At 45.4% G+C, this 24,671-nt stretch overlaps 1 protein-coding gene across 3 annotated transcripts in view; it reads left to right on the top strand.

The window, feature by feature from the left end:
• hhip (hedgehog interacting protein) overlaps positions 1 to 24,462 on the top strand; it is a 162,114-nt gene extending 137,652 nt beyond the window's left edge. For 2 of the 3 annotated variants that reach the window (XM_086011080.1, XM_086011062.1), the window contains 3 exons: positions 4,677 to 4,825; positions 17,137 to 17,265; positions 23,156 to 24,462. In XM_086011080.1, coding sequence (XP_085867206.1) covers positions 4,677 to 4,825; positions 17,137 to 17,265; positions 23,156 to 23,364 — 487 coding nt within the window. In that variant the 3' untranslated portion in view covers positions 23,365 to 24,462. Of the gene's footprint in view, positions 1 to 4,676; positions 4,826 to 17,136; positions 17,266 to 22,098; positions 22,178 to 23,155 lie in introns of all 3 variants that reach the window. The other variant, XM_086011072.1, reaches the window with a different exon arrangement.
• Positions 24,463 to 24,671: the final 209 nt, after the last annotated feature.

Raw genomic sequence — 24,671 nt, forward strand, 5'->3', positions numbered from 1 at the left:
ACAACAGGGCACCACACTGTACTTAGAGGCCGTCCTTTCTCTTGCAGGCCAAGCTGGCCCAGAATCTGAAGAGCCGGACTGTCACCGGGGGAGGCCGTGCCCAGTTCCAGCAGCTCGGTGACCTGGAGGAGCGCGTGGGTCGAGTCATGGGTGCCCGGGTGATTGGCCCCGTTGCAATTGGAGATGCCGACCCTGTGCTGGGCCCCAATGGTAAGGACATGACCGTTCGGAGCTCTCTCGTTCCCCTTGCGCTTCAGATCTACATCCTTTGCCACTGTCCGACCAATGCGCAGAATGCCACCACTCATGCCTCCCTCGCTGACGCCCTGTCCTCACTCTAAAGCTACTCTTGTGCCTTCCTGCTTTCAGCTGGTGAGGAGGAGGTCCCTGAAGCTGCGAGTGTCAGTCCCTCGGAAGAGGAGGACGAGGAGGAGCAAGCGGAAGGCGGCACATCGGGGGAACCCTCATCCGCGCCAGGGGATGGCAATGGAGGGGACACGTGTTCCCTGGAGGAGAGCCAGGGGGAAGTGTTGCAGGGGAGTGTAGCTCCTGTGCCCAGTGGCGTCCAGCCACGCGGGAAGGGTCGGGCAGCTCGGCGGCCTTCTCCCCAGAGGGGGGAAGTGTTGCAGGGGAGTGTAGTTGCTGGGCCCAGTGGCGTCCAGCCACGCGGGAAGGGTCGGGCAGCTCGGCGGCCTTCTCCCCAGAGGGGGGAAGTGTTGCAGGGGAATGTAGTTGCTGGGCCCAGTGGCGTGCAGCCACGCGGGAAGGGTCGGCCAGCTCGGCGGCCTTCTCCCCAGAGGGAGAGTCCGGCCTCCAGTCCGGAGACGGTCCTCGCCCAGGAGGTGCGCCTCCTTGATCAAATGTCCGCGGACTCGGATCGTCGGCACACCGAGTTCATGGGGGTTGTGGCACGGTTGCCTGAGGCCATTGAGTCCCTGGCTCATAGTGTGTCCGATTTCGGGGCCTCACAGGCCAGGGGTTTCGAACAACTCGCGGCAGCACAGGCCAGGGGTCTCGAACAATTCGGGGCATCACAGGACGCGAGTCGGGCACAATTCGGGGCATCACAGGACGCGAGTCGGGCGAATTCGGGGCATCACAGGACGCGAGTCGGGCCGAATTCAGGGCAGCACAGGACGCGAGTTGGGACGACTTCAGGGCAGCACAGGCAGCGAGTGGACAGTTGATCAGTGGTGCCGTGCAGTCACTGGCTGGTCTGATGCGGGCACAGACCAGGGCAGTACGGGCACTCACTGCTGCCACACTCGCTGTGTCACGCATGCATCGCCAGGGCACCCGCCGCGCTGCTGCAGCACAGCGGTCTGGCCTTCACCAGATTGCTGCGCTTGCTGCAGTGCCAGCCCGGCCGAGTGCCAGTGTCTCTGGCGACCAGCGAGCGCCTGGCATCAGCCAGCTTGCCCCCATTGCTGCAGCCGCCACTGCCACTCCCCCAGCAAAGCTGCGACGAGCTGCTGGAGAGACTGATGCTGCCCAGCCACAGCTGCAGCAGTCAGCAGCTGGCCCCTCGAGGGCCAGAGCTCGTCTAGGCCGACCCCCAAGGGCATCTGCCGTCACGCAATGTGCCCCTCAGGAGCCTTCCCCCAGCCTTGCAACACCCACAGGGCCCAGGTTGAGGCGGAGCAGCAGGTCGGCCAGGGGACGGAAAAGGCTGGACATGGACTCGCCCTCTCGGCACACAAAGTAGAGTGTGTTGGCAAATGTTTTTTTATATGGGGGTACTTGTGCTGTCTATGGGGGGGGTTCTTTTGGTAAGGCCGAGGATGAAGGCCATTTGGATGGACAAGTTTTGTTATTCCTCCCCAGGTTGTGGGAGTGAGATATGTTTTTGACTTTTTTGGGGGTGTTGTGTGTTTTTGGGTTTCATGTGGGAAGGGCCCTGAGTTTGTTCAATAAAGCTTTTTCTTTATTCAGCTTGTCCATGTGTGATGTTTCAAGTGGTTGTTGCGTTAACCGGCTGAGGGCTTGCGGAGCGGCTGCATTCATGTGCCTTCATTGCCACAAGCCATTCCCTGACGGGGCCTAGAAGTGTCGTTCAATAAGCTGCCGACGGACGGCCCTTGGACCTTGTGGCTCCCTCCTGGGCTGGTACTCCTCCTCCTCCTCCTCCTCCTCATGGTCCTCCTGCTCGTCCTCCTGAGGTGGTGGTCCAACGTGAGGTGGCAGTGCCTGAGTCCTGCGGATAGCCAGGTTTTGCAGCATGCAGCAAACGACGACGAACTGGGAGACTCTATCCGGCGAATACTGCAGAGATCCGCCGGAGCGATCCAGGCAGCGGAACCGTTGCTTGAGGACGCCAATCGTTTGCTCTATGATGTTCCTTGTGGCTTGATGGCTTTCGTTGTATGCCTCCTCAGCAGGGGTCCTGGGCGCGCAGAGCGGGGTCATGAGCCATGTACACAAAGGATAGCCTTTGTCCCCGATAAGCCATCCTCTTGGGGGAGGCTGTGCCTGGAACATGTCAGCCACAGTAGTCTGGCGCAGGATAAATGCATCGTGGCTGCTCCCTGGAAAGCGGGCATTGACAGCTAGGATGCGCTGCCTGTGGTCATACACCAGCTGTACATTGAGGGAATGGTAGCCCTTCCGGTTGTGGTAATCCTCGGCATTGTCGATAGGTGCCCACAAAGCCATATGCGTGCAGTCAATGGCGCCCTGCACCATGGGGAAGTCGGCGATCCTCGCAAATCCGACTGCACGCTGCTCCTGCCTCTCTAGGGTCATGGGGAAGGAGATGAATTGGTGTCTCCTTGTGAAAAGGGCATCGGTGACCTGCCGGATGCAGCGATGCACGGCGAACTGGGAGATGTTCGCTATGTCCCCAGCAGCGGCTTGGAAGGAGCCGCTTGCATAAAAGTTCAGAGCCACCGTGACCTTCACTTCCACCGACAGAGACGTCCTGGACATCAGCTGTGGACGCAGATCTCTGTGAAGCAGCTGGCAGATCTCTGCAACCACCTCCCTTCTGAAGCGCAGCCTCTTAACACACTGCGCGGCAGTCATGGTGAGATAGGACACCTGCTGGCGGTATTCCCTGAGTGGGTAAGGCCTACGTTGCCGACGCCTGATGGCCCCTCTGCGTCTAGGCATGGCTGCCCCTCTCACACAGCGTCTGCGAGCCCTTCGCACATAATGCTGGAACTGAGGGTTGGAACCCCATGCAGCCCCCATAATATACTTGCAAACAGTGAAATCTCAATGAGTCAAATTTCCAAGCTCTGGTCAGAAGCCAAAAATACCTCTCCTATGTTGGCCCAAATCAGTAAGGTCTCTTCCTTGGTCCCTGTCCAGAAATCCGTTGCACTAAAGTCATTGCAGCAAAATGGCTGGCCTTTATAGTTCAGTCTAAGTGCCCTTTAATTAGCGCTCCCCGAGGCCCGCAGGGCCTCTGCTGCGTTCCACTTCACAGTTCTTAACAGCGCCACGCCCACATTGGGCGGGCGCCACTGAAGTTCCGGTTTGGGGCGCACAAACGGCGTTGCACGACGAAATGACGTCATAAGTTGCGCGCGCAGCTGAGCGCGCGCAAACACTTTGCGCCGGCGCTAAATGTCTACTGAAGTTGGGCGTAGGCGCAGATCGTTCTGCGCCCGGCCGCTAAGTACCTAGCGCTCGAGATCTACTCCTCTTATGACGCTAACGGCTGGCGAACGCAACTGAATTTCTAGGCCAGCGAGTTTTTGTATATACCCAGTTGTTTAGAATGTCCTGTAGCCATATCTTCCTTGTGAACTATTCACATTTTGAAAACTGAGGTTCAACCATATTCTCTGGTTTGGTGTGGACAGAAATGCTCAGTTGCATGCGATTCCTGTACTGAGGATCAACAAAAAATCTTTTAAAATTCTGAGGGAGCCAGGGTTGAATTTCCCCTTCTAAGTCCAGCAGAAACACGTTTATATGCGTAAAAAGGGATTCCGCCAAACTTCTGCCAACAGAGCGGGAGAAGCCCCAAGGAAATTTCCAGCATATGTCTTCCACAGGCTAATTGACTAAATGAGATATTGGCCCAGAATTTCCTCAGAGATGTTCCCACTCTGCCGCAATACCTTTACTAGAAGTACCATGGAAACCTCATTTGCACAAGTAAACTGGGTTTCTGCTGCACTTTCGGCGAAGTTGCACAGCTCTGAGGAAGTCCGGGCCATTGATGACAATGATTTGTTCTTTTTTTGTGGTTTAATGCCACCTTTTTTCATCATCAGTCTGTTATATTAGTTATATAATTCAATTACTTTTTTCGGTTCCTGAAGTATAAGCACCAGAGTTAGTTCTGTGTCCTGTCTAATTAAATGTATGTAGTAATAGATAAAAGTGTAGCATCTAGAAATTTATGCTGTATGAAATTGCACCAAAGAAGCCATTAATGCATTTGAAATAATCTGATTAAACCCTCTGAAATAGCAAACAAAATAATGTCATACAAACACAGTGTGTCCATTTGTGAATGTTGAACAACGTCATTTCTAGGCTCAGATGTTTCTATTTTAATTAACAGTTTTTATCATTAAAATAAAATTTTACATTTAGAAGATAGTGAGCAAAACTATTGATTGATCGGCTCTGTTGATAAAACCTGATGAACCAATGGAGGGTTGCTGTAACACACTTCTCAGCTAGATAACATAAACGTTTGGCATTTCTTTATTTTAAAATAGAGCTTTGGTTCCAGAAGAATGTAAGAGATCAGTGCAGCCTCCACAGCCAGTAGCATCAGAGTGCTCAAGTCAGTGTAGGAATGGACATTGCACTCCAACAGGAAAATGCTGCTGTAGTCCAGGCTGGGAGGGAGAGTTCTGCAGAGTGGGTAAGTGGTTTTTCTTGTATTTTTAAGGAAATCAGAAAAGATCATAGATCAAGTACTAAAAGTGGTATATAGCACAATGCTTTAAAGCAATATTTATTCTATCTCAATTTGTAAGTAAGAATTAAATTGGCTGTATTATTCCTATTCTACAATATTACTGCATCATTCATTCAACTCCAGTCATTTATATTCTTCTAAATTTGCTAGCCAGTGACAGAACAAAAGAGTGACAAAACAGAACTGAATTGCACACTTGGCTTTCTTTGTCACATACCATATGTAATGGAAGAAAACATGAGTGACACCTGTCCTTTGAGATTTTCATCCAGCACTACTTGACACTTCCATATAGTTTCTGTAGTGACCATCTCAGGTCTTAGCATCATGCTCCTCCCATAAAGCAGCAAAGAATTACCTCTATGTCTGATTTTAGTCAGTGGGCATCAATTTTATTTTATAGGAGAAAGTTTTATAGTCCACCTCTGTTTAACATAAAAATCTAAATCATTTTATTTAGCAAAAATCTGTGTCTATTACATGACGGTCTCTCCAATCAACGGTTGCAACTGAGGCCTACCTTCAGATATCGAATTCTCGGAATTTCCAAGGAAGGTCCAGAAAAAGAAGGGTGTGATTTCATGGGAAATGGAGGCAGCAAATCCCTTCATGGCACAGCTAAAGGAACATGCCAAATTACTGTTCCATTTTCTCTTTCTATGTCCGCTCCTTCAAGAAAAAAGTAGTCTAAAGGTATTGAAAGAAGGGGCATTCAGGCAAAATTTTCTTCTTGAGGTTTTCATTGGCATTGTAGTTCAACAATGAAGATAGCATTGGGTGTAAAAATCCAAATGTGAAGAATCAGTATGGTCACAATCCAAACTAGATGATTGGGTAAGTAGTGAGGGATAGTCAAAAGGAGTCTGTTCTATAACAGACACTTATTCTGCCTGGACATCAGTGCAGGTGAATCTCACACCTATGGTGCAGCAGTGACAACAATTTGAGTCAAGTTCAATCTGTTGGGTTAAGGTTTCCCAATGAGTGCACTAGGATAATAAATCAACAATCTTCTATTGTTGAAGGGCATGAGGATCAAGGCAGCCAGTTTTATCATGTTACTGGGGTATCAGAACACACAAAGCAGCTCATCAGTCAGGATGATTCCTCAGGGCAGTGAGATGATCTCTGGTGAAGACAGCTGCTGCTGATACCCCTCTCCCTCACCACAAACACATAGTGCAAAGTATTCATGAAGTTATGGGAACCATTTAAACCAAATTTCTGAATAGCTCAGGAAAAAGCCAAGAGATATTCTGTAAAGTGTCTCAACCTATATTCACCAAGGTGTGGAGATGCCGGTGTTGGACTGGGGTGGACAAATGTAAGAAGTCACACAACACCAGGTTATAGTCCAACAGTTTTATTTGAAATCACAAGCTTTTGGAGCGCTACTCCTTCATCAGGTGAAGTGGAGAGATGCCTATAGACACAGATTATATAGTCAGAGAATAATGCCAGATGATTACAGGTAATCTTTCTAACTGCCATTTATCACACCTTGGCAGAGAGATAATCACAGCAATCAAAGGTGTGAATGGTGTCCAAACAGGTCAGTCAGGAAAACATTACATCAAAGAACAATGAGGTGGGATCACAAGGGGTAAAATGTTGCAGATGCTGGGGTCTGTATGAAAAACAAAAAACAGACAAAAAACATTTTCTTTGCTGGAAATCACAGCAGGTCCGGCCGCATCTGTGTAGACCGGCTATATTCTCTGACTATATAATCTGTGTCTATATGCATCTCTCCACTTCACCTGACGAAGGAGCAGCGCTCCGAAAGCTTGTGATTTCAAATAAAACTGTTGGACTATAACCTGGTGTTGTGTGACTTTTTCACAGACAGAATTCACAGAAACCCCACAATGCAGATAGAGGCCATTTCGGCCCATCGAGCCTGCACCAACACATATCCCACCCGATCCCCTTAACCCCTACACCAACACATATCCCACCCTATCCCCACGTATTTAATCCCCCTAACACTAAGGGTCAATTTATCATAGCCAATCAACCTAACCTGCACATCTTTTGGACTGTGGGAGGAAACCGGAGCACCCGGAGGAAACCCACGCAAACACGGGGAGAATGTGCAAACTCCACACAGTCACCCGAGGCCGGATTCGAACCCGGGTCCCTGGCGCTGTGAGGCTACAGTGCTAACCACTATGCCACCGTGCTTCTTACATATATTCACCAATGCCTGGTAGTGATGCTGGAAAAATCTGGAACTTTTCCAGGACTTCCCTTTAAAATTGCCTCAAGGCTGGTATGTGCCATAATAATTTGCCCTAAGCAAGTAGAAGCATTTTTGTGGTTGGTCCTCTAAATCAGAGTTCACCTGAAAGTTTTGTAACTGATGCCAGCAGCCATCTTCATCATATCAAATACTAGGATTTTCAGTAATTGAATGGGTTAGCATCATGGTTACCTAAACAGTATAATTCATCTGAAATGTCGTAGGTGAAAAGATGGCTCCTGGGCTGGAAAATCCCTGATCATCATAGATATATATGCCAAGAAATTTGGCCATGCAGCGTCCATTCTTTGGACACTAACAGGCCTACTAAGCCCCCAATATGGCGGACAGGAAGCTGTGCACATTTCCAGCTGGAAGTGCACCACCCGCCATATTGGGAAAGGAAAAAATATAATTGTGCAGTGCCCACACCTGAAACAGGCAGTAGGCCCTCTGCACTCTCATGTTCCATTCTACCTCTTCGCTCACTGGTTGCATTCTCCCTCTCCTCATACGTCTTGTTCTACCCCTCCTCACATCCGTCCCATTCTACCTCTCCTCACACATCGCACACCTGGACTGTTAGCTCCCCTTTCCCGACACACGAGCTCGCACTTTTAGGAGAGTAGATGAAATGCGAAAGGAGTGGGGCGGATGCACACAGGTTGTGGGGTTAGATCATAAACAACCTTAAAAATCCATTAATCTCTTCAAACAGTGAAATGAAACTCACATAATCTGGTCTCTCATCCATTAACCTAGAAAGCTTCAATTAACCTGTGGTTTCCAGGCTGGTATATATGGCTCAGTCAATGCTAAAGGCAGGTGTTCATTGGCCATGCTCCATATATATGATCAATAACCCAATCTGCATCATAAACCTGCCTGTCAGAAAGCATTAGGTGCTCATTGAGACTAAATCCATTGATCAACTTCACCCCAGACTGGGTGTGTTTATCTGGCCACGATGGGCCGTGCCCACTGGTTTTGTGAACTTTAGTTGCTGTGGGCTTTTCTGGGCCATTCGGCTCCAGGTTGAGTCATGGGGCATTGAGAGCTGCTGAATGAAGATGTACCCGAGTCACGCTCTAATCCAGGGCTGTCAACCAGACGCTTCGCCGGCCCGATCACTTTCATTCAGCTCAGCCCCTCCCCTCACAGGCTGACCGGCTACCGGGAAATTTTCCCAAGCCTTCTCCCACAAACCTTGATTGATGAACCTGGAGCACTCTCGCCTTCTGAAGCTCAGTCTCTCCCGGAGCTCTGAGGTCTTATCCAGCTCCTCGCCTCCCGTCCTTCTCCTCGTGCACTGTTTTCTTCTGGACACACCTTCCCCCCTACCCCCACTCGAGCTCGCTGCTCCTCCAATCACAGCTGCACTTTTTCCCACTCTCTCCAGCCACTCGCGCTTTTGCTGTTGGGTTTTGATGCTCAGCCCCCCCGCCCCCCCGCTCGAGCTCGCCGTTGTGTGCGACCTGTGTATTTCAGTGCACGGTACATTCAAGAATGCTGCACGGCCACGCATGCGCGCACCTTGGATGGAACATTGCCCCCCACTCCCTCCAAGGCACCAATATCAATGGTGCTTCGGGCATCACCATTCAGACACAGGGATCTTAACCTGTGTCCCCTGTGCGCCCAGATTTCAAGGCCATAGAATCATACAGCAAAGAAGGATCTGTGCCTGCTCTTTGAAAGAGCTGTCCAATTAGTCCCACTCCACTGCTCTTTCCTCATAGCCCTCCAAATTTTTCCTTTTCAAGTTCCCTATTGAAAGTTACTATTGAATCTGCAACCACCACCCTTTCAGGCAATGGATGATCTCCTCTCTTTTACAACTCTATCCCAGGCCATCCTTTGCCAATTTCCCCCCAGTCTCCTCTCCTCCACCGCTTAAGATTTCCTGCCTCTAATAGTTGGTTTCATTTTAGCTCAATCGGTAAGTTTAAGCTACAAATTTAACGCTATCTATACAGAGCACATTGCCCATCCTCCGACCCAGCTTGTTCTGTGTTTTTACCGTGCCGCTCTCAATGGCTGCTATTCTGCTCACATTTGATTTCCTTGACTCCTCTGCCATCAGGACTGTGTTGCTCTCCTGGATTATGCTATGCCAAGGTGCCCTAGTAAAACTAAAGTCAATGGGGATCAGGGGGAAAACTCTCCAGTGGCTGGAGTCATACCTGGCACAAAGGAAGATGGTTGTGGTCATTGGAGCCCAATGATCACAGCCCCAGGACCTTGCTGCAAGAATTTCTCAGGGCAGCATCATCGGCCCAGCTATCTTCAGCTGCTTCATTAATGACCTTCTCTCCATCATAAGGTCAGAAGTGGGGCTGTTTGCTGATGATTGCACAGTGTCCAGTTCCATTCGCAATTCCTCAGATAATAAAGCAGTCCATTCCCACATGCAGGAAGACCTGGACAACATCCAGGCTTGGACTGATAAGTGGCAAGTAACATTCATGCCACACAAGTGCCACGCAATGACTATCTCAAACAAGAGAGAACATAACCATCTCCCCTTGACATTCAATGGCATTACTGAGTCTCCCACCATCAACATCCTGGGGGTCACCATTTACCAGAAACTGAATTAGACCAGCCACATCAATGCAGTAGCTACTAGAGCAAGTCAGAGGCTGGGTATTCTGAGGCGACTGGCTCACCTCCTGACTCCCCAAAGCGCCTCTACCAACTATAAGGCACAAGTCAGAAGTGTGACGGAATATTCTCCACTTGCCTGGATGGGTGGAGCTGCAATAACACTCAAGAAGCTCAACACCATCCAGGACAAAGCAGTCCACTTAATTGACCGCCTATCCACCACCTTAAACATTCAGTCCCTCCACCACCGGCGTACCATGGTTGCAATGTGTGCCATCTACAAGATGCACTGCAGCAACTCGCCAAGGCTTCTTCGGCAACACCTCCCAAACCCGCGAGCTCTACCACCTAGAAGGACAAGGGCAGCAGGCACATGGAACCACCATCACCTCCGAGTTCTCTTCCAAGTCTCACACCATCCTGACTTGAACATATATCACCATTCCTTCATTGTCATTGGGTCAAAATCGTGGAACTCCCTACCTAACAGCACTGTGGGAGTACCTTCACCACCCAGACTGCAGCGGTTCAAGAAGAAGGTCCACATTCACCTACTCGAGAACAACTAGGGATGGGCAATAACTGCCAGCCTTGCCAGCAACGCCCATATCCGAAAATGAAATAAAAATAATACATTATGCCTTGGCTGCCGTGAATCTGCCACTCAATCGCTTCGCTTCAAGTTTAAGGTACTTTGTTCCAGCCTACAGTGTCCATCTCCCTGCATACTGCTGTTACCTGCTGAGCTTCAGAACTGTACTACTGTCTTCTTAGTTTTACTCTGCTGCTGTGTTGGGTCCTGAACAGAAATCCGCCTTCTCCTGAGCTGAAGTCTATTTCTCCGCTGGCTTCTGGGCTTTACAGTGACCTCCACTTTGCCACCACTTTCTACTGAAACTGTATTCTCTGCTGGACTGCCTCTATTCCAGTTCTTAGTTTGCTTCTAGAGGATCAGTTCTCTGCTCCTCTGCTGGGATTTTTTCACTCTATGCTGAGCTAGGTTTGATCTGATTCTGCAGGTTATCATTCTGATCCCTTGATGCTGAATGATCTCGGCTTTGCTCCTTTCCACAGCTGATGACTCCACTCCTCCTTTAAAGCTTCTCCATCACCCTTCACTAGACTGGGCTGGACCAGCTCCTACTGCGGCTCCCTAACAGCTATTCCTTGGACCAGTTCACTCACCTGCACTGATCCCATGGAAAAACTTTTCACCCTACCTGGCTCCCTGAACTTCACTGCTCTTGGTTGTTGGGTTTCATTCCAACTGCTCCTCGCTCCTCTACTGCTGTGCCAGATCTGCTGGTGCATATTTCTAACCTCTGATGGCATTTTGAACCTCTCTTGAACTCCTGGATTAACCTCTTCTAGCTCACGATTGACTCTCCACTCCTCCGTGGCTCTCTGTTTCCACTGGACAACCTCCAGTAATACACCCACTGACACTTTGCCCCTCGAACGGCTCCTCGATCCTCTCCCTCTCCAGAACTATCTCCGAGCCTGGACATTGGTTCATTGATACTCCAAGCTGACTCCACCCTGTCTACAAATCAACTTCACTCCACCACTGGAGCTCAGAATTTAACTTTGGACTCTCTTATATTGTCTCCTCACTGCCCTCTGTTTATGACCAGGACATGTCCCTCGCCACGCCAAAGGAACTTGAATTCCTTCTGTGTCCATTCACGTGTGCATTTGTTGCCACTTCAAACCCAAGCCCATTATTTCTATCTCTTTTTTTTCTCTGACCACTTTCTGGTACCTTTCTCCTTCCTTTCCTGTTGCACGGTCATGGCACCTTCACTTCTCCCATCTCTGGTACTTTTCCCCTGCTAATTAATCTCTACCCTAGCCCATCACTCAAGGACAAGGCCCTTGCCATCCATAACCTTATTGTGAATGATCGAATTGACATCATAGCTTTTACTGAAACTTGGCTTACAGGTGATGATATCTTGCCCCTTACTGAAGCCTTCCCGTCAGGCTGTACTTTCCACTACCTACCCTGCCCAAATCCCTGCAGTGGCGGTGTGGCCTTTATCATAAAATCACATCCTGGTCTCTCCCTCTACTCTTATGGCACCTTCTCCTCCTTTGAGCACCTCGCCTTGTTCCAACCCTCTCGCCTTTCCTTTAAAATTTTGTTCTCTACCGCCCCCAAGTCACATCCTAAGATATCCTCCCTCATTTCCTCTCTCAGCCTCTGCACCTACGGCTCCTCATCCTCAATGATTTCAATCTCCATCTCTCCTCATCTTTCCCCCGCTCCTCTGATTTTACTGCTCTCTGCCCTTCCTAAATCTCTCCCTCCATTTAAACTCTCCTACCCATATTCACGCCTCCCCCTCAATCTTGCCATCTCACGTGGCCTCTATACTCGCACCGTCTCGATCACAGACAATGACATCTCCGACCACGTCCTTGTATTCCTCACCACCTACATCCTCCTACCCTTTCAAATTCCTCTTACTTCTGTGTCCGCTTTGGGAAAATACTCTCCTCTAATTCACTTACAGTCGCACTTTCAAGCTACCAACTGCCAAACCTTTGGCCTTCCATTTGCCACGATACTTCTGCAGTTGTCGATCTGCTCAACCATTTACCTACCTCCACTTTTAATGTCCTTGTCCCCAGTAAAATCTTTTTAAGCTCTCCCATTCCCTCTGGTATGACCCTCATCTTCACCTCCTCAAGTCCAAGAGGTGTAGACATGGCACACAACTGGTTTAGCCATCATTCACCAAATCTGGCTGGATCACATCAAGTGCTATGGGCGCTCACTCTACTCCTCCAAAAGCATCCACTTCTCCAGGATCATCCAAGAGAGCAAAGATAACCTTGAGCTTTTCTCCACTACTAACTGTCTCCTTAAATCCCTCTCCCCTGCCTCCTCCATCCTCCCCTCTAACAACTGCGAGAAGCTCATGGTCTTCTTTATCAGTAATATTAAGACCATCTGTTCTACTGCAAAACTCTTTCCAACCTTCCCCCTGCCCGAGTCCTCAATCCGGGGCTTTCTCTAGTTTCTCTTCTATCTCCCCTCATGCTTTTTCTGAGCTCATCTTGTCCATGAAAACTACTTCTGCTCCCTTAATGCCATTCCTACTAAACTGACCACCCAACTTCCCTTCCTGGCCCTCATGCTAGCTGACACTCCCCCCTCAAAAAGCTCACCTCGACCTCTGCACTCCCCCTCCCTCACATCGGCGCAAACTAGCACCCCACCTGCAACCTCCCTTTTCTCTAAGTCCTTGAACGTGTTGTCGTCTCCCAAATCTATGCCCATCTTTCACAACTCCCATGTTTGAATCTCTCTAATTAGGTTTCCATCCCTGCCACAGCATTGAAATGGCCCTAATCAAATAGCATCCTCTATGACTGTGGCCATGGTGCATTCCCCATCCCCCCCTTGACCTCTCTGCAGCCTCTGACATGTTTGACCACACTATCTTCCTCCAATTCATCTCCATTGTCCAGCTCAGTGGGATTACCTTCACTTGGCTCCAATCGTAGCCACAGCATCTCCAGCAATGGCTTCTCATCCCACCCCCACACTGCTACCTGGAGTCCCCCCAAAGATCTATTCTTTGCCTCCTCCTCTTCCTCATCTACATGCTGCCCCTTGGCAACATCATCCAATGATATGGGTTTAGCTTTCACATGTATGCTGACAACACCCTGCTCTATCTCTACAACACTTCTCTCAACCCCTTCACTGCCTCTGCGCTGTCAGACTACTTATTCAACATCATTCTTGGATGAGCCGCAATTACCTCCAGTTAAATATTGAGAAGGCTGAGGTCATAATTTTTGGCCCCTTCCACAAACTCTTGCCACCGATTCCTACCCCTTCCCCTGCCATTGTCTCAGCTTGAAACAGATTCTTCACAACCTCAGCGTTCTATTCATCCCAGACGTGAGCTTCCAACTCCATATCCTCTCAATCACAACAACTGCCTACTTCCACCTCTGTAACGTCATCCTTCTCCATCCCTGTCTCAACCCATCTGCTGATGAAACACTTATCCATGCCATTGTCACCTCCAGACATGACTATTCCAATGATCACTTGGCCAGCCTCCCATCCTTAACGCTCTGTACACTTCAGCTCATCTAACTCTCTGCTGCCCATATCCTATCCCATACCAAGTCCCACTCACCCATCATTACCTTCCTTGCTGATCTACGTTGGCACCCAGCCCTCCAACACTTCCAATTCTCATCTTTGTATTTAAATCCCTTCAAGGCCTTGCCGCTCTCTGTCTCTAACCTCTTCAGTCCTACAACTCGCAACCCCTCCCCCCCCCCCCCAACTCTTTGTTTCCCCCCAACTCTAGCCTCAGGTGCATCCCCTCTTCCCTGCGCCCCACTATTGGTGGCCATGCCTTCAGCAGTCTAGGCCCATGCACTGGAATTCCCTGCCTAAACCCCTCTTTAAAACCCTTTAAAGCTCTTTGACAAACTTTTATTCTACCCCCCCCCCCCCCCCCCCCCAATATCTTCTTTGGCTTGACGTTTATTTTTGACTGATTACATCTCTGTGAAGCACCTTGGGATATTTTTCTACATTAAATGTGCTATAAAAATGCAAGTTGTTGTTGAATGACTTCTGCATTGCAAATGGCTTCAAAGTGGTAGTGGGACAAAGATAATATTTTGAAACATGTCCTATAGTAACAACTTCACTGTGGGTGAACGTTGGTTAGGATTTTGGGCATACACTGAGTTACTGTGGGTGAACGTTGGCTAGGATTTTGGGCATACACTGAGTTACTGTGGGCGAACGTTGGTTAGGATTTTGGGCATACACTGAGTTACTGTGGGTGAACGTTGGTTAGGATTTTGGGCATACACTGAGTTACTGTGGGTGAACGTTGGTTAGGATTTTGGGCATACACTGAGTTACTGTGGGCGAACGTTGGTTAGGATTTTGGGCATACACTGAGTTACTGTGCGCTGCATTTCATCATAACAATAAAAGAAATGGAACAAAGGAAGGTTTTTCTGCTAGCCCGGGTCAGCCTTCTTGCAAAAAAGGAGTTGTATTAATGAGGTGCCGTGCTGAAATTCATGTTGGTTGGGTGAACTGTGCACTCTCGCACCCATGGAAATTAGTAAGCCAATGCCTGGCCTCCTGTAATTTGATTCTTAAATTTACTTTTCTGTTCTGAAAGTGCATTGAAAAGTTATGTTTGTTTTGGTGGAAGCATAGATAGCTAGTTACATTTTGCTTCCTACATCAGGTTATTTTGATGTAGAGACGACCATTTTCCCATATTTCCTTAGTTTCTTTAATAACCTTTCCTAAAATATTGTCAAATGCTGGCCTCAGCTCCCAGTGCCTATTTTCCAGGCACTGAGGGCCTACCATAATGAGTGAGAGCAGTTAGGCTCGCAATTTTCAGCAAAGTCAATCCTTGCTGATGGAGAAGATGAGGCCATACCACAGATGGGTCACAACCCCAAAATTACCAACATTGCAATTCTGGGGCTATAGTTCTGTCAAGAATCACAAAGCATAGATTAGAGCTGAGAGTAGTCTATCTAGCCATGCAGCTTTGCCTACCTCAGGTTCTTTGTGTATACATTTATCACAAAAGTAAGATTCAGAAACCAACAGAAAAGGATAAGATTTCCTGACCTTATTGCAATAATCATCTGGGAGTGGACACTAATGCACAAGACTAAAACAGCCAAACACACATACTTTGGCAAACCTGATGCAGCCCTACAAGTGAACAGTCCATCAGGAGGTAAAGGAAATAGCTCCAGAAATGGAGCTACAAAGAAATAGATAATTTTTCACCACAAGAGAATGCACATGTATAAGAAGCTTGTGCTCCAGGAGCAAGATCCTTCTCACAACAAAGCCTCCCCATGCAAAGGTTGCTGTATGCTTCCTCTCTTATTCTTCCAATGCCTCACAGAAGGTATAAGTGTGTGTTTGAATATAAAACTATTATCAGATTTGTCCCTGTAAAGCTCATCACATGGCTCTGCCAAGTGCACTTTGGCACCCTATCCCAGCCTACCTTTAACTAATGGCCTTGTTATTAATTGAATACCCAAGGATTGATATTTTGTTACCAGAATAGCTTCCTGCACAACATGAACAAATGGAAGAAATTTGCCAATTTGAGAATAGGAAAGAAGATTCCTTGTTTGTGAAATCCAAAAATTCCAGTTCTATCTACAGGGCGAGTTAGATTCGAGTTCTAAACTCGGTGCTGTAGCAGGACCTGTATCACATACTACGTCAGTACTGTACTGCATTCCTTCTGAGAAAGGGATTCTGTTGGGAACAAATTCTTAACATTCAGCTTTATGACAGAAACCTGGAAACATAAACCCCCTGCCTAATCTCCTAGCTCCAGCATGGGATCTAAATATGGCTTTTCACAAGTTAACGCACCTGCCATTTGAACTGCTGCTTGTGAAATGAAGTCATGACCATATAGATTAAAAATCTTGTAATTATCGGCCCGAATTTTGCGGTCAGCAGCGAAAGAACACCACCTCACTGACGGCTGGTTTACACGGGCTTTAGAGCGCAAACTTGCTGTAATCTGGTATCTGATACAGCGCAGCGCCCTCTTCTGGTTTCTTTAATTGACCATCAGCCTCTCTCAAGATAGCCATGTGGGTGGTGCTGTATAAAGTGAAAAGGAAGTCATATAGCGCTGAATGAATATCTGTTAAAGTGACAGGGAACCATTTGCAAAATTTCCATTAGCTTGTCTGTCTTACTCATGGAATATGAAGGATTTTTTTAAAGTGCGGAATATAAATAAGCGATCTAATCTTTCTATTTATTGCTGAACTAGTAGTATGTCTGACATTCAAACATTAAAAGTAAAATGAACATTTAATTGCATGATGGTGAAACTCACACTGTAATTTTAAGAAGTCATGTACACACCACTAAGGACAGACATCCTCTTTTGGTTTCTGTTTTATGTCCCTCACAAATCCCCTTCTCATGGCCTCATACCATCCACTGCTAATGGACAAGTGGCATGTTTCAAGGCTGTGCCAATGGCTGTTGATGACCACTAGGAGGCACATGACAGCACCTGAGCAGTTCAGAGTTTCCCTTCCCCCCAATAGAAAGGTGCCTGTGCTTGACACTTCCCACACAACATGGCTTGGATTAGCAGTTCGGCAGTCAGGCCTTGCAATTATGTCCCTCCATCCCAAATTTGAACGCATGTATGAAGTTATTTCCTATTTCCAACAAATACAGGAAGAGAGCTAAAGTTTCCACATCAAGAAAAAAATCTTTTCTTTCCAGAACACACTATTATTTTTGTCTTTATCTGCCCATAATATACTGTGCTTAAAAATAAGAAACCTTCAGATAATGGAAGTTGTTTGGTATACTAAAGTTTTCTCATTTCTTTAACAGCAAAGTGCGATCCAGTATGTCAGCATGGTGGCGTGTGTGTGAGGCCTAATAAGTGCTTGTGTAAGGAGAGCTACACTGGACCACAGTGCGAACAAGTGGATAGGAACATTCAAAGAGTGGCAAGGGCAGGTATTATTCAACTGCCAGTATAACATTTAAAGTAATAATTTGCATTAAATTGTTTTAGTGGTTAATGAGATTTAGCTGACTAGGTTAAAAAAAAATGGAGCTCCTCCAGTGACTGTTAGTAAAAACAGTGTGTAGCTCAGTCATATAGACTGAAAGGTTCAAGATTTGATTCCAGATCTGTGCTAAGTTCGCTGATCTCAACAGGAGTAAATGATAGAGCCACAATTGGCCTCCATGCCCATGGGCTAGGGAAAGGGAAATCAGCCAGGGTTCCTCCTGCTGGTTGCTTTCCAGTGACCCCTGCTGCAAAGTGCACATTTGGAAACGTAAGATGAGGGTGTAATCGGCTGTGATGCCCTCGATGGTGAAAGAGCCTGCTAATATCACTGTTCAGGTTCACACATGAAAAATTCCCAGTTAGGTAAGGTATATAGGATGCCTGCCACCCATTGAATCTTGCCCCCAGCAGAAGTCGACACTTTCAGGTGTCATTTTGCAGGTGAAAGCTGCTTTTAAAACTGGGTTTCATTGCCTGAAAGGCCAATTTTTCAGCCAATTGAAGTCCTCACTTGGAAGACTGATGGTCACAGCATAAAGGTTAATATGTGTGGGCAGGTCAAAACAGAAAGAGGCTCTGCAAGTGAGTAAACTTATTCATATGTTTGTTTGCCATTACCATCTTTAACTCAAAGATCAGTAAATTTGCCTGCACCACCACCTTTAAAATATTCTGCTTTGCTTTTTATGTAATGTTTCGGTGCAGAATTACTCATGTGGTTCTAATTGTGGCAAACCAACATTGTGGTGTACTGTACATAGTGTTCCTGGTTGGCCTAGTGCCCCAGAGTGAATTTTTTTTTTTTAAACATGCTCAAAGTGCTTGAAAAGAGCAACAGTTTCACAGTACATCAGTTGTTGGTAAACCGCTAGAGTCCATAATATGGGATGAAATTACGAAGCACTTGGAGTAACATGAGCTAATCAGGGCCAGTCAGCATGGGTTTCTAAAAGGCAGGGCATGCTTGAACAACCTTATAGAATTCTTTGATGCAATAATAGAGGAAAAATAAAGGAAATGTCATGAATGTGATTTACATGGGACAGATTTTCATCTTCACTGCCTGGGCGGTAATCTTGGCAGAGCCTTTTACAGAATCCAATTTTGTTACCACATAAGATATGTAGGGCAAAGATAATAGCACATGAAGTAAAGGGATGTGGCCACGTGGATAGAAAGATGATTGGAGGGCACAAAGCAAAAGGGTAGGGGGGTAAAAGGAAGTTTCTTGGAATGGAAAGGTGTAATGAATAATGTTCCACAACAGTGCGTGTGGGGGCTTCTCTTATTTATTACAAGCAAAAAATTATCTGGACTTTGAAATTGAGGGAACAATATCAACATTCGCTGATGACACCAAATTAGGGAATATGGCAAATTGTGACAAAGATTGTGAAAGACTGCAGAGGGACAAGATAGTCTAGTAGGATGGGCAGCTGGTGACAGATGCAGTTCAATGTAGAAAAATGTATGGAATGGGAAAGAAAATACACTTTAAATGTAGGCTTTTAAAGAGTATAGGAGCTGAGGGACCTTGGTGTGCGGATACGCAGGCTGTTTAAGGTGACAGCACAAGTATATAAGTTCATAAAAAGTTAAACACAATCTTTGGTTTTACAATCAGAGAGGTAAAATACAAAAGAAAAGAGGTAGTGTTAAACTTGTACAAGACTTTATGTCACAGTTAAGTACTATTTGCAGTTTTGGACACCCCATTATAGGAAGGATATCAGAGCAGTGAAGCAGGTGCTGTGCAGATTCATTAGCATATTACCAGGGATTAGAGAAAAGAAAGAACAACTTGCATTTATATAGCGCCTTTTATGACTACCGGATGATTCGAAGCACTTTACAGCCAATGAAGTACTTTTGGAGTGTAGTCACTGTTGTAATGTAGAGGTTACAGTTATGAAGAGATACTTGAGAAGCTGAGGCTTTTACACTAGAGCTGAGAAGGGTGAGCCAGTAGAGGTCTTCAAATTATGATGGGTTATTTTCACATAAATTATATGTTGTTTCCACTGTTCAGCAAGACGATAACTAGGACGCAAATGAAAGAATATCATAGAATTGAAGTGGGGGTGTTGAAAAACATCTTTACACAGAGGGTGGTTAATCTGGGCAACTCTCTGCTTAAAAAATGTTGCTAATGCGAGAGTCCATAAATTCTTTTAAAAGTGAATTAGATAGTTGTTGTAAAAAAAGGAATTTTAAAGAGTATAGGAAGTAAGCAGAAAAATGGGATTAGCTTAGATGGCTCCTGGAGAAAAACACATACTTGATGGGACAAATGGTCTGCTTCTGTGTTGTAAGACTCTATGATCTGTAAGATCTGCCAAAATAGGCAGGAGAGAAAAACTTCAAATTGTGTATACTGTGTACAATAAACAAAACTAATAGAAACATGCAATTGTAATAGCCTTCTACTTGTCATATGATTAATAACATATATTTAATTCTACCAAATCATATATTCTTGGAATTTCTTTCCCTCCCCGCTGCCCAGCTAGTACAATCAGTTACAATAATATCCTTTCAGCTCTGCTAGAAAGGTGGATTTCAAGTGTTCTGACTCTGATTTTGTAAAAGAACTTTAATAAAATAAGTTTCATGTTCTCAGTCTTGTGGCCAAAATTGAAAGACATATGAAGGATCCAACACAATTTATCCCTTGAGGAAAGTGATTTAAATAACTCATAAGCTCCATGTAGCTCTTAGTTATATGTAGTGTTCTAACAAATGTCATATTTTTAACCTATAAATGGGCTCAAAATGTTAAAAGAAAATACATTTTGACAATTTGTTATGAAGATGTTTTATATTTCTAGCTCTGTGAATCTGGGAGTATAAAAATGGAATAATTTAGTTGCATTTAAGGGATTATTCCACAAACCAGCACTCTCAGGAAGTGTATCATTGGAAATTCACAGAAATCACAGAAACCCCACAGTGCAGATAGAGGCCATTTCGGCCCATCGAGCCTGCACCGACACATATCCCACCCGATCCCCGTAACCCCTACACCAACACATATCCCACCCTATCCCCGTAACCCCACGTATTTAATCCCCCTAATACTAAGGGTCAATTTATCATAGCCAATCATCCTAACCCGCACATCTTTGGACTGTGGGAGGAAACCGGAGCACCCGGAGGCAACCCACACAAACACGGGGAGAATGTGCAAACTCCACACAGACAGTCACCCGAGGCCGGATTCGAACCCGGGTCCCTGGCGCTGTGAGGCAACAGTGCTAACCAAATTGTAGGCATGCACCCTGTGATTTTGTGTCCATTAAAAAATGGATGGAAAATCACGGCTGGGTGTTTGTGATTTCCAAAAATGCTCTCCCTGGGGGCACTGAATCTCAAAATCGTCCATTTAATATCATAGACTAGTGTCAGTAACAGTGAGGACTCCACCCTGTTGTGAGTGCTATAGCTCAAGCAAAGAATGCCTTTTTATCTGTAAGAATATGGAGTCTCAATCAGAGTCAGTGATGAACAGCACTTAAATAGAGACACAAAAATGATTGCAATGAAGGGAGTGCAATTGAAGGCTAGTGCTGAGAGAAAGATCACCTATCGGATGACTAGCTATTTCTTGTATCCTAGTCAGGTGCTAGAAGAGCCTACCCAGATGGGAGGAGGAACTTGGGTTGAATAGAAAGTTGAGAATTGTTGAGGGGAAAAGTAAGCTTTGGTAGAAAAGAGGAAACAGAGCCTTGAAAGCAGCTCGAGCAATGGAAATATGCAAGAGTTCCATTTGCGGTCAGAGCAGGTAATGAGGTCAAGAATGTTCATAGCTATGAAATGAGCAGCAGAGTGAATCAGACATAGGTCCCACAAGTGACGGAACAGTATTCACTCCAACCCCAACTGATGGGATGAAATTCTCTTATATCTGCAAGCTGTAAGGGTGCTATGTAGAATGAGTTTGGCTAATCTCAATCCAATTCCTAGTAGGCAGGGGTCTGTAGCACAAAGCTGCCCTAATTTGGTAATCTCACTCAGAGGCAACATAATTGCTGATGTGGGAATTGGAAAATAAGTCATACTGGTGCAGTTAGGGGGTGTACTTCTGAGATTGGGCTGAAACATATTGTTGGGGAAGAATAGAAGAGTATCACTGTGCATCTGGCTGTGTTATAACTGACCTGGGAGTGATGTTGACACTGGGTACCTGAAATGGGAAGAGTTCTATTCCCTAGAATTAATATCCGTCACTTAAAACACAAAAATCATTATTTAAAATTTTTTTCATTCATGGGTTTTGGGTGTCGCTGGCAAGGCCAGCATTTATTGCCCATCCCTAATTGCCCTTGAGAAGGTGGTGGTGAGCTGCCTTCTTGAACCGCTGCCATCCATGTGGTGAAGGTACTCACAGTGCTGTTAGGTAGGGAGTTCCAGGATTTTGGCCTACCGATGATAAAGAAACGGCGATATATTTCCATGTCCGGATGGTGTGTAACTTGGAGGGGAACTTGCAGGTGATGGTGTTCCCATGCGCCTGCTGCCCTTGTCCTTCTAGGTGGTAGAGGCCGTGGGTTTGGGAGGTGCTGTCGAAGAAGCCTTGGCAAGTTGCTGCAGTGCATCTTGTAGCTGGTACACACTGTAGACATGCAGCCCCTCAAGCCTGTCCCTTAGCCTACTGCTCCTACAAATCCCCAAAATGCCATCTCCACCACCTGCATCTCCTACTTCCACCTCATGTCTTTACATTGAGCGAATAACTATGCCTATTTCAACGTATTTCTTTCATGTTTTTCCTCTAGCCTTGTCTCCAATAGAATCACCATGTACATACTGTTTGTCTGCTCCAATAACGGCATCATATCCAGCCTCAGAATGATGGTAACTGCTCTCTCTTTACCTGCTCCACCTGCTGCTGCACCACACCATTAACAACCATCAATACCTAATTATGCACCATGTACATCCCCAACAAAGCACTACTAAGGCTTTGCTTTAGCACCCAGGATGTTTTCTCAAGAGTGGACCCAAGGTCACCCATGTGCATCATGGTATCTGACCTTTACTGTTGTAAAAGGGTTGTGCACAAATGTCATTGGTCATGCTTGTGGCATGTAGCCTATATCTCCAAGGAGTTAGCCATCCCTCCCATCCTCCTTCTCCTCAGAGTTCTGTCACATTTGAATCTTAGAATGAAACCATCGTATGTACTCCCCAGGAAATGTGCATTGACAGGCAGTTAATTTTAATGGATGGAAAATTATGGGGGATAGTCTGACCAGCTCATATTTGTTCAAATGCTGAGTCACTCTACCCCTAATAACAGATTTTAGTAGCATCCCTCAACTGATAAACTGACAGGCCTATAGTTATCTGGTTTCTCTCTCACGCCCTTCTTAAATAATGGAGTGATATTAGCAAATTTCCAATCTAATAGCACAATTCCTGAATCAATAAAACTTTGAAAGATTATGACTAACGCTTCTGCAATTTCCTCACTTACTTCTTTTAATACCCTGGGGTGGAAACCATCAGGTCCTGGGGATTTATCTCTTTCAAGTCCCATTATTTCCTCCATTACAATTTTTTTAATTTACATTGAATCCAATAAGTTTCTCCCCTTGTAGCGTTGCTAAATGATTAGTTTCACTATTAAAATCTGCTACTGTATTAAATATTAGAAATGCCTAATTAAATAGAGGTACATTCAGTTGAACTTTAGCATTTTAAAAACTGCAACCAGAATTTTACTCATAATAAATAATTCAATTGTTTGGTTCATCACCATTAACTTGCATTTTTAAAATATTTTATTTGGCCTTTTATTCAGATTTACTTTTCCATTATTTTCCTCGGCAGCAGTTTGCCAGCAGCCCAGAAAGAGTGGAAACTGTAACACCCCTACATGGCGATGGTTCTTTAATGTGGACACCAGACAGTGTGAACAGTTTCTCTATAGTGGTTGCCAGGGAAACAAAAACAGATTCAGCTCACAAGAAGAGTGCGAAAAAACCTGCTTACCAAGAAACCATCAAGGCACCGAACTGATACAAGAGATGGATAAATAAACTCTTGGCCCGCCATCTTTTAGTTTCTTCCACACTGAGAAAAAGAACAAATACATTTCAAGATCATTTTTACTTTTTTGATGTATATTTTACATGGGACTAAAAGATTTTAAAACTCAAAAATGGGAAAACAGGTTACTTCAGGTTTTTATTGTCTAACCTTAAATTTATTTTAAAATTATGTGTAATATCTGAAATGAGATTTTAGAAACCGTGCTATCTAAGAAAAATTGTCAGAAATGTGCATAAGCTCATTACTGGACTGTCATTCATCGGATTCTAATTGGTGTACGTAGATTTTAAAAAAAGACATTTAAATGTATAATTTCTTTTAAAATTTAATATATTGTTTATGTAAATGCATGCTTAATGTCCTCAAGAATACAGTATTATACTGTGACCATTGAGCTGATAAATTGTATTTTTAAACATAACCTGTTACGTACTGTATTGCATCTGTTATTATGCTATATGTAAACAGCAGCAAATATGCTAAAGTATATTTTTATTACAGTAGCTGCAAAAACACTTGACCACTGACAGTTCTCTTGAACTGCTATGGCTCTCTTTGTGGGCCCATATCCAGATGTTCATTAAGCTGTAATCCAGTGGTGAAAGGGGAGGGCGTTATTGATATCAATTTGACGAAGGACCATTGGTGCCTAGTTCTATATGTTTGTCAAGGCCAACAGTCAACAGGTTATTAAAAACATGTTTTTAGATGCTTGGAGGTGAGATCTCATACTGCTGCTGGAAAGATAAGATTTTGATTTGTTTTTTTTCTCCTTGTCCTCATTCATTTCACTTCTCAGCAAGCCCCCAGCACTTTTGCATGAATGGAAAAATATCCTGCTAAGAAGCATTTTCCTTTTCCTTGTATCAATTTAATTATGTAATACTGTATGCCAGATTTGTATTCATGCAGTGTTCTGTCCCCCATACCTTTTGGAATTTACCATGTATATTCAGCACTTAAATACAACACTTTAACTGTGAACTTGAGTACAGAACATAAGAAGAAACAAGTTAATATGTGGTTAGGTGAGGCATTTGCTGGAAATAGTTATGCAAAGAGTTATTAAATGTTTTGTGTCAGAATTGTTTCTATACATCATCAATCTTAACCATAATATTACACTTTTCCAGTAACCCCTTGTCAATTTCAAGTACCTCTAGGGAGACAACTGATAATTAGTAGATAGATTTAGTACTGAATTAAAATATGCTTTGCTTTAAATAATTGGTAGTTTGGTTGCGAGAAAAATTAGTTCTAAGAAAAACCTTACAATAATTCAAAGTGGAGACAG

Source organism: Somniosus microcephalus, chromosome 2, assembly GCF_052327205.1.
Source record: "Somniosus microcephalus isolate GS21.2 chromosome 2, FLI_Smic_1.0, whole genome shotgun sequence".
Classification (NCBI taxonomy): Eukaryota; Metazoa; Chordata; class Chondrichthyes; order Squaliformes; family Somniosidae; genus Somniosus; species Somniosus microcephalus.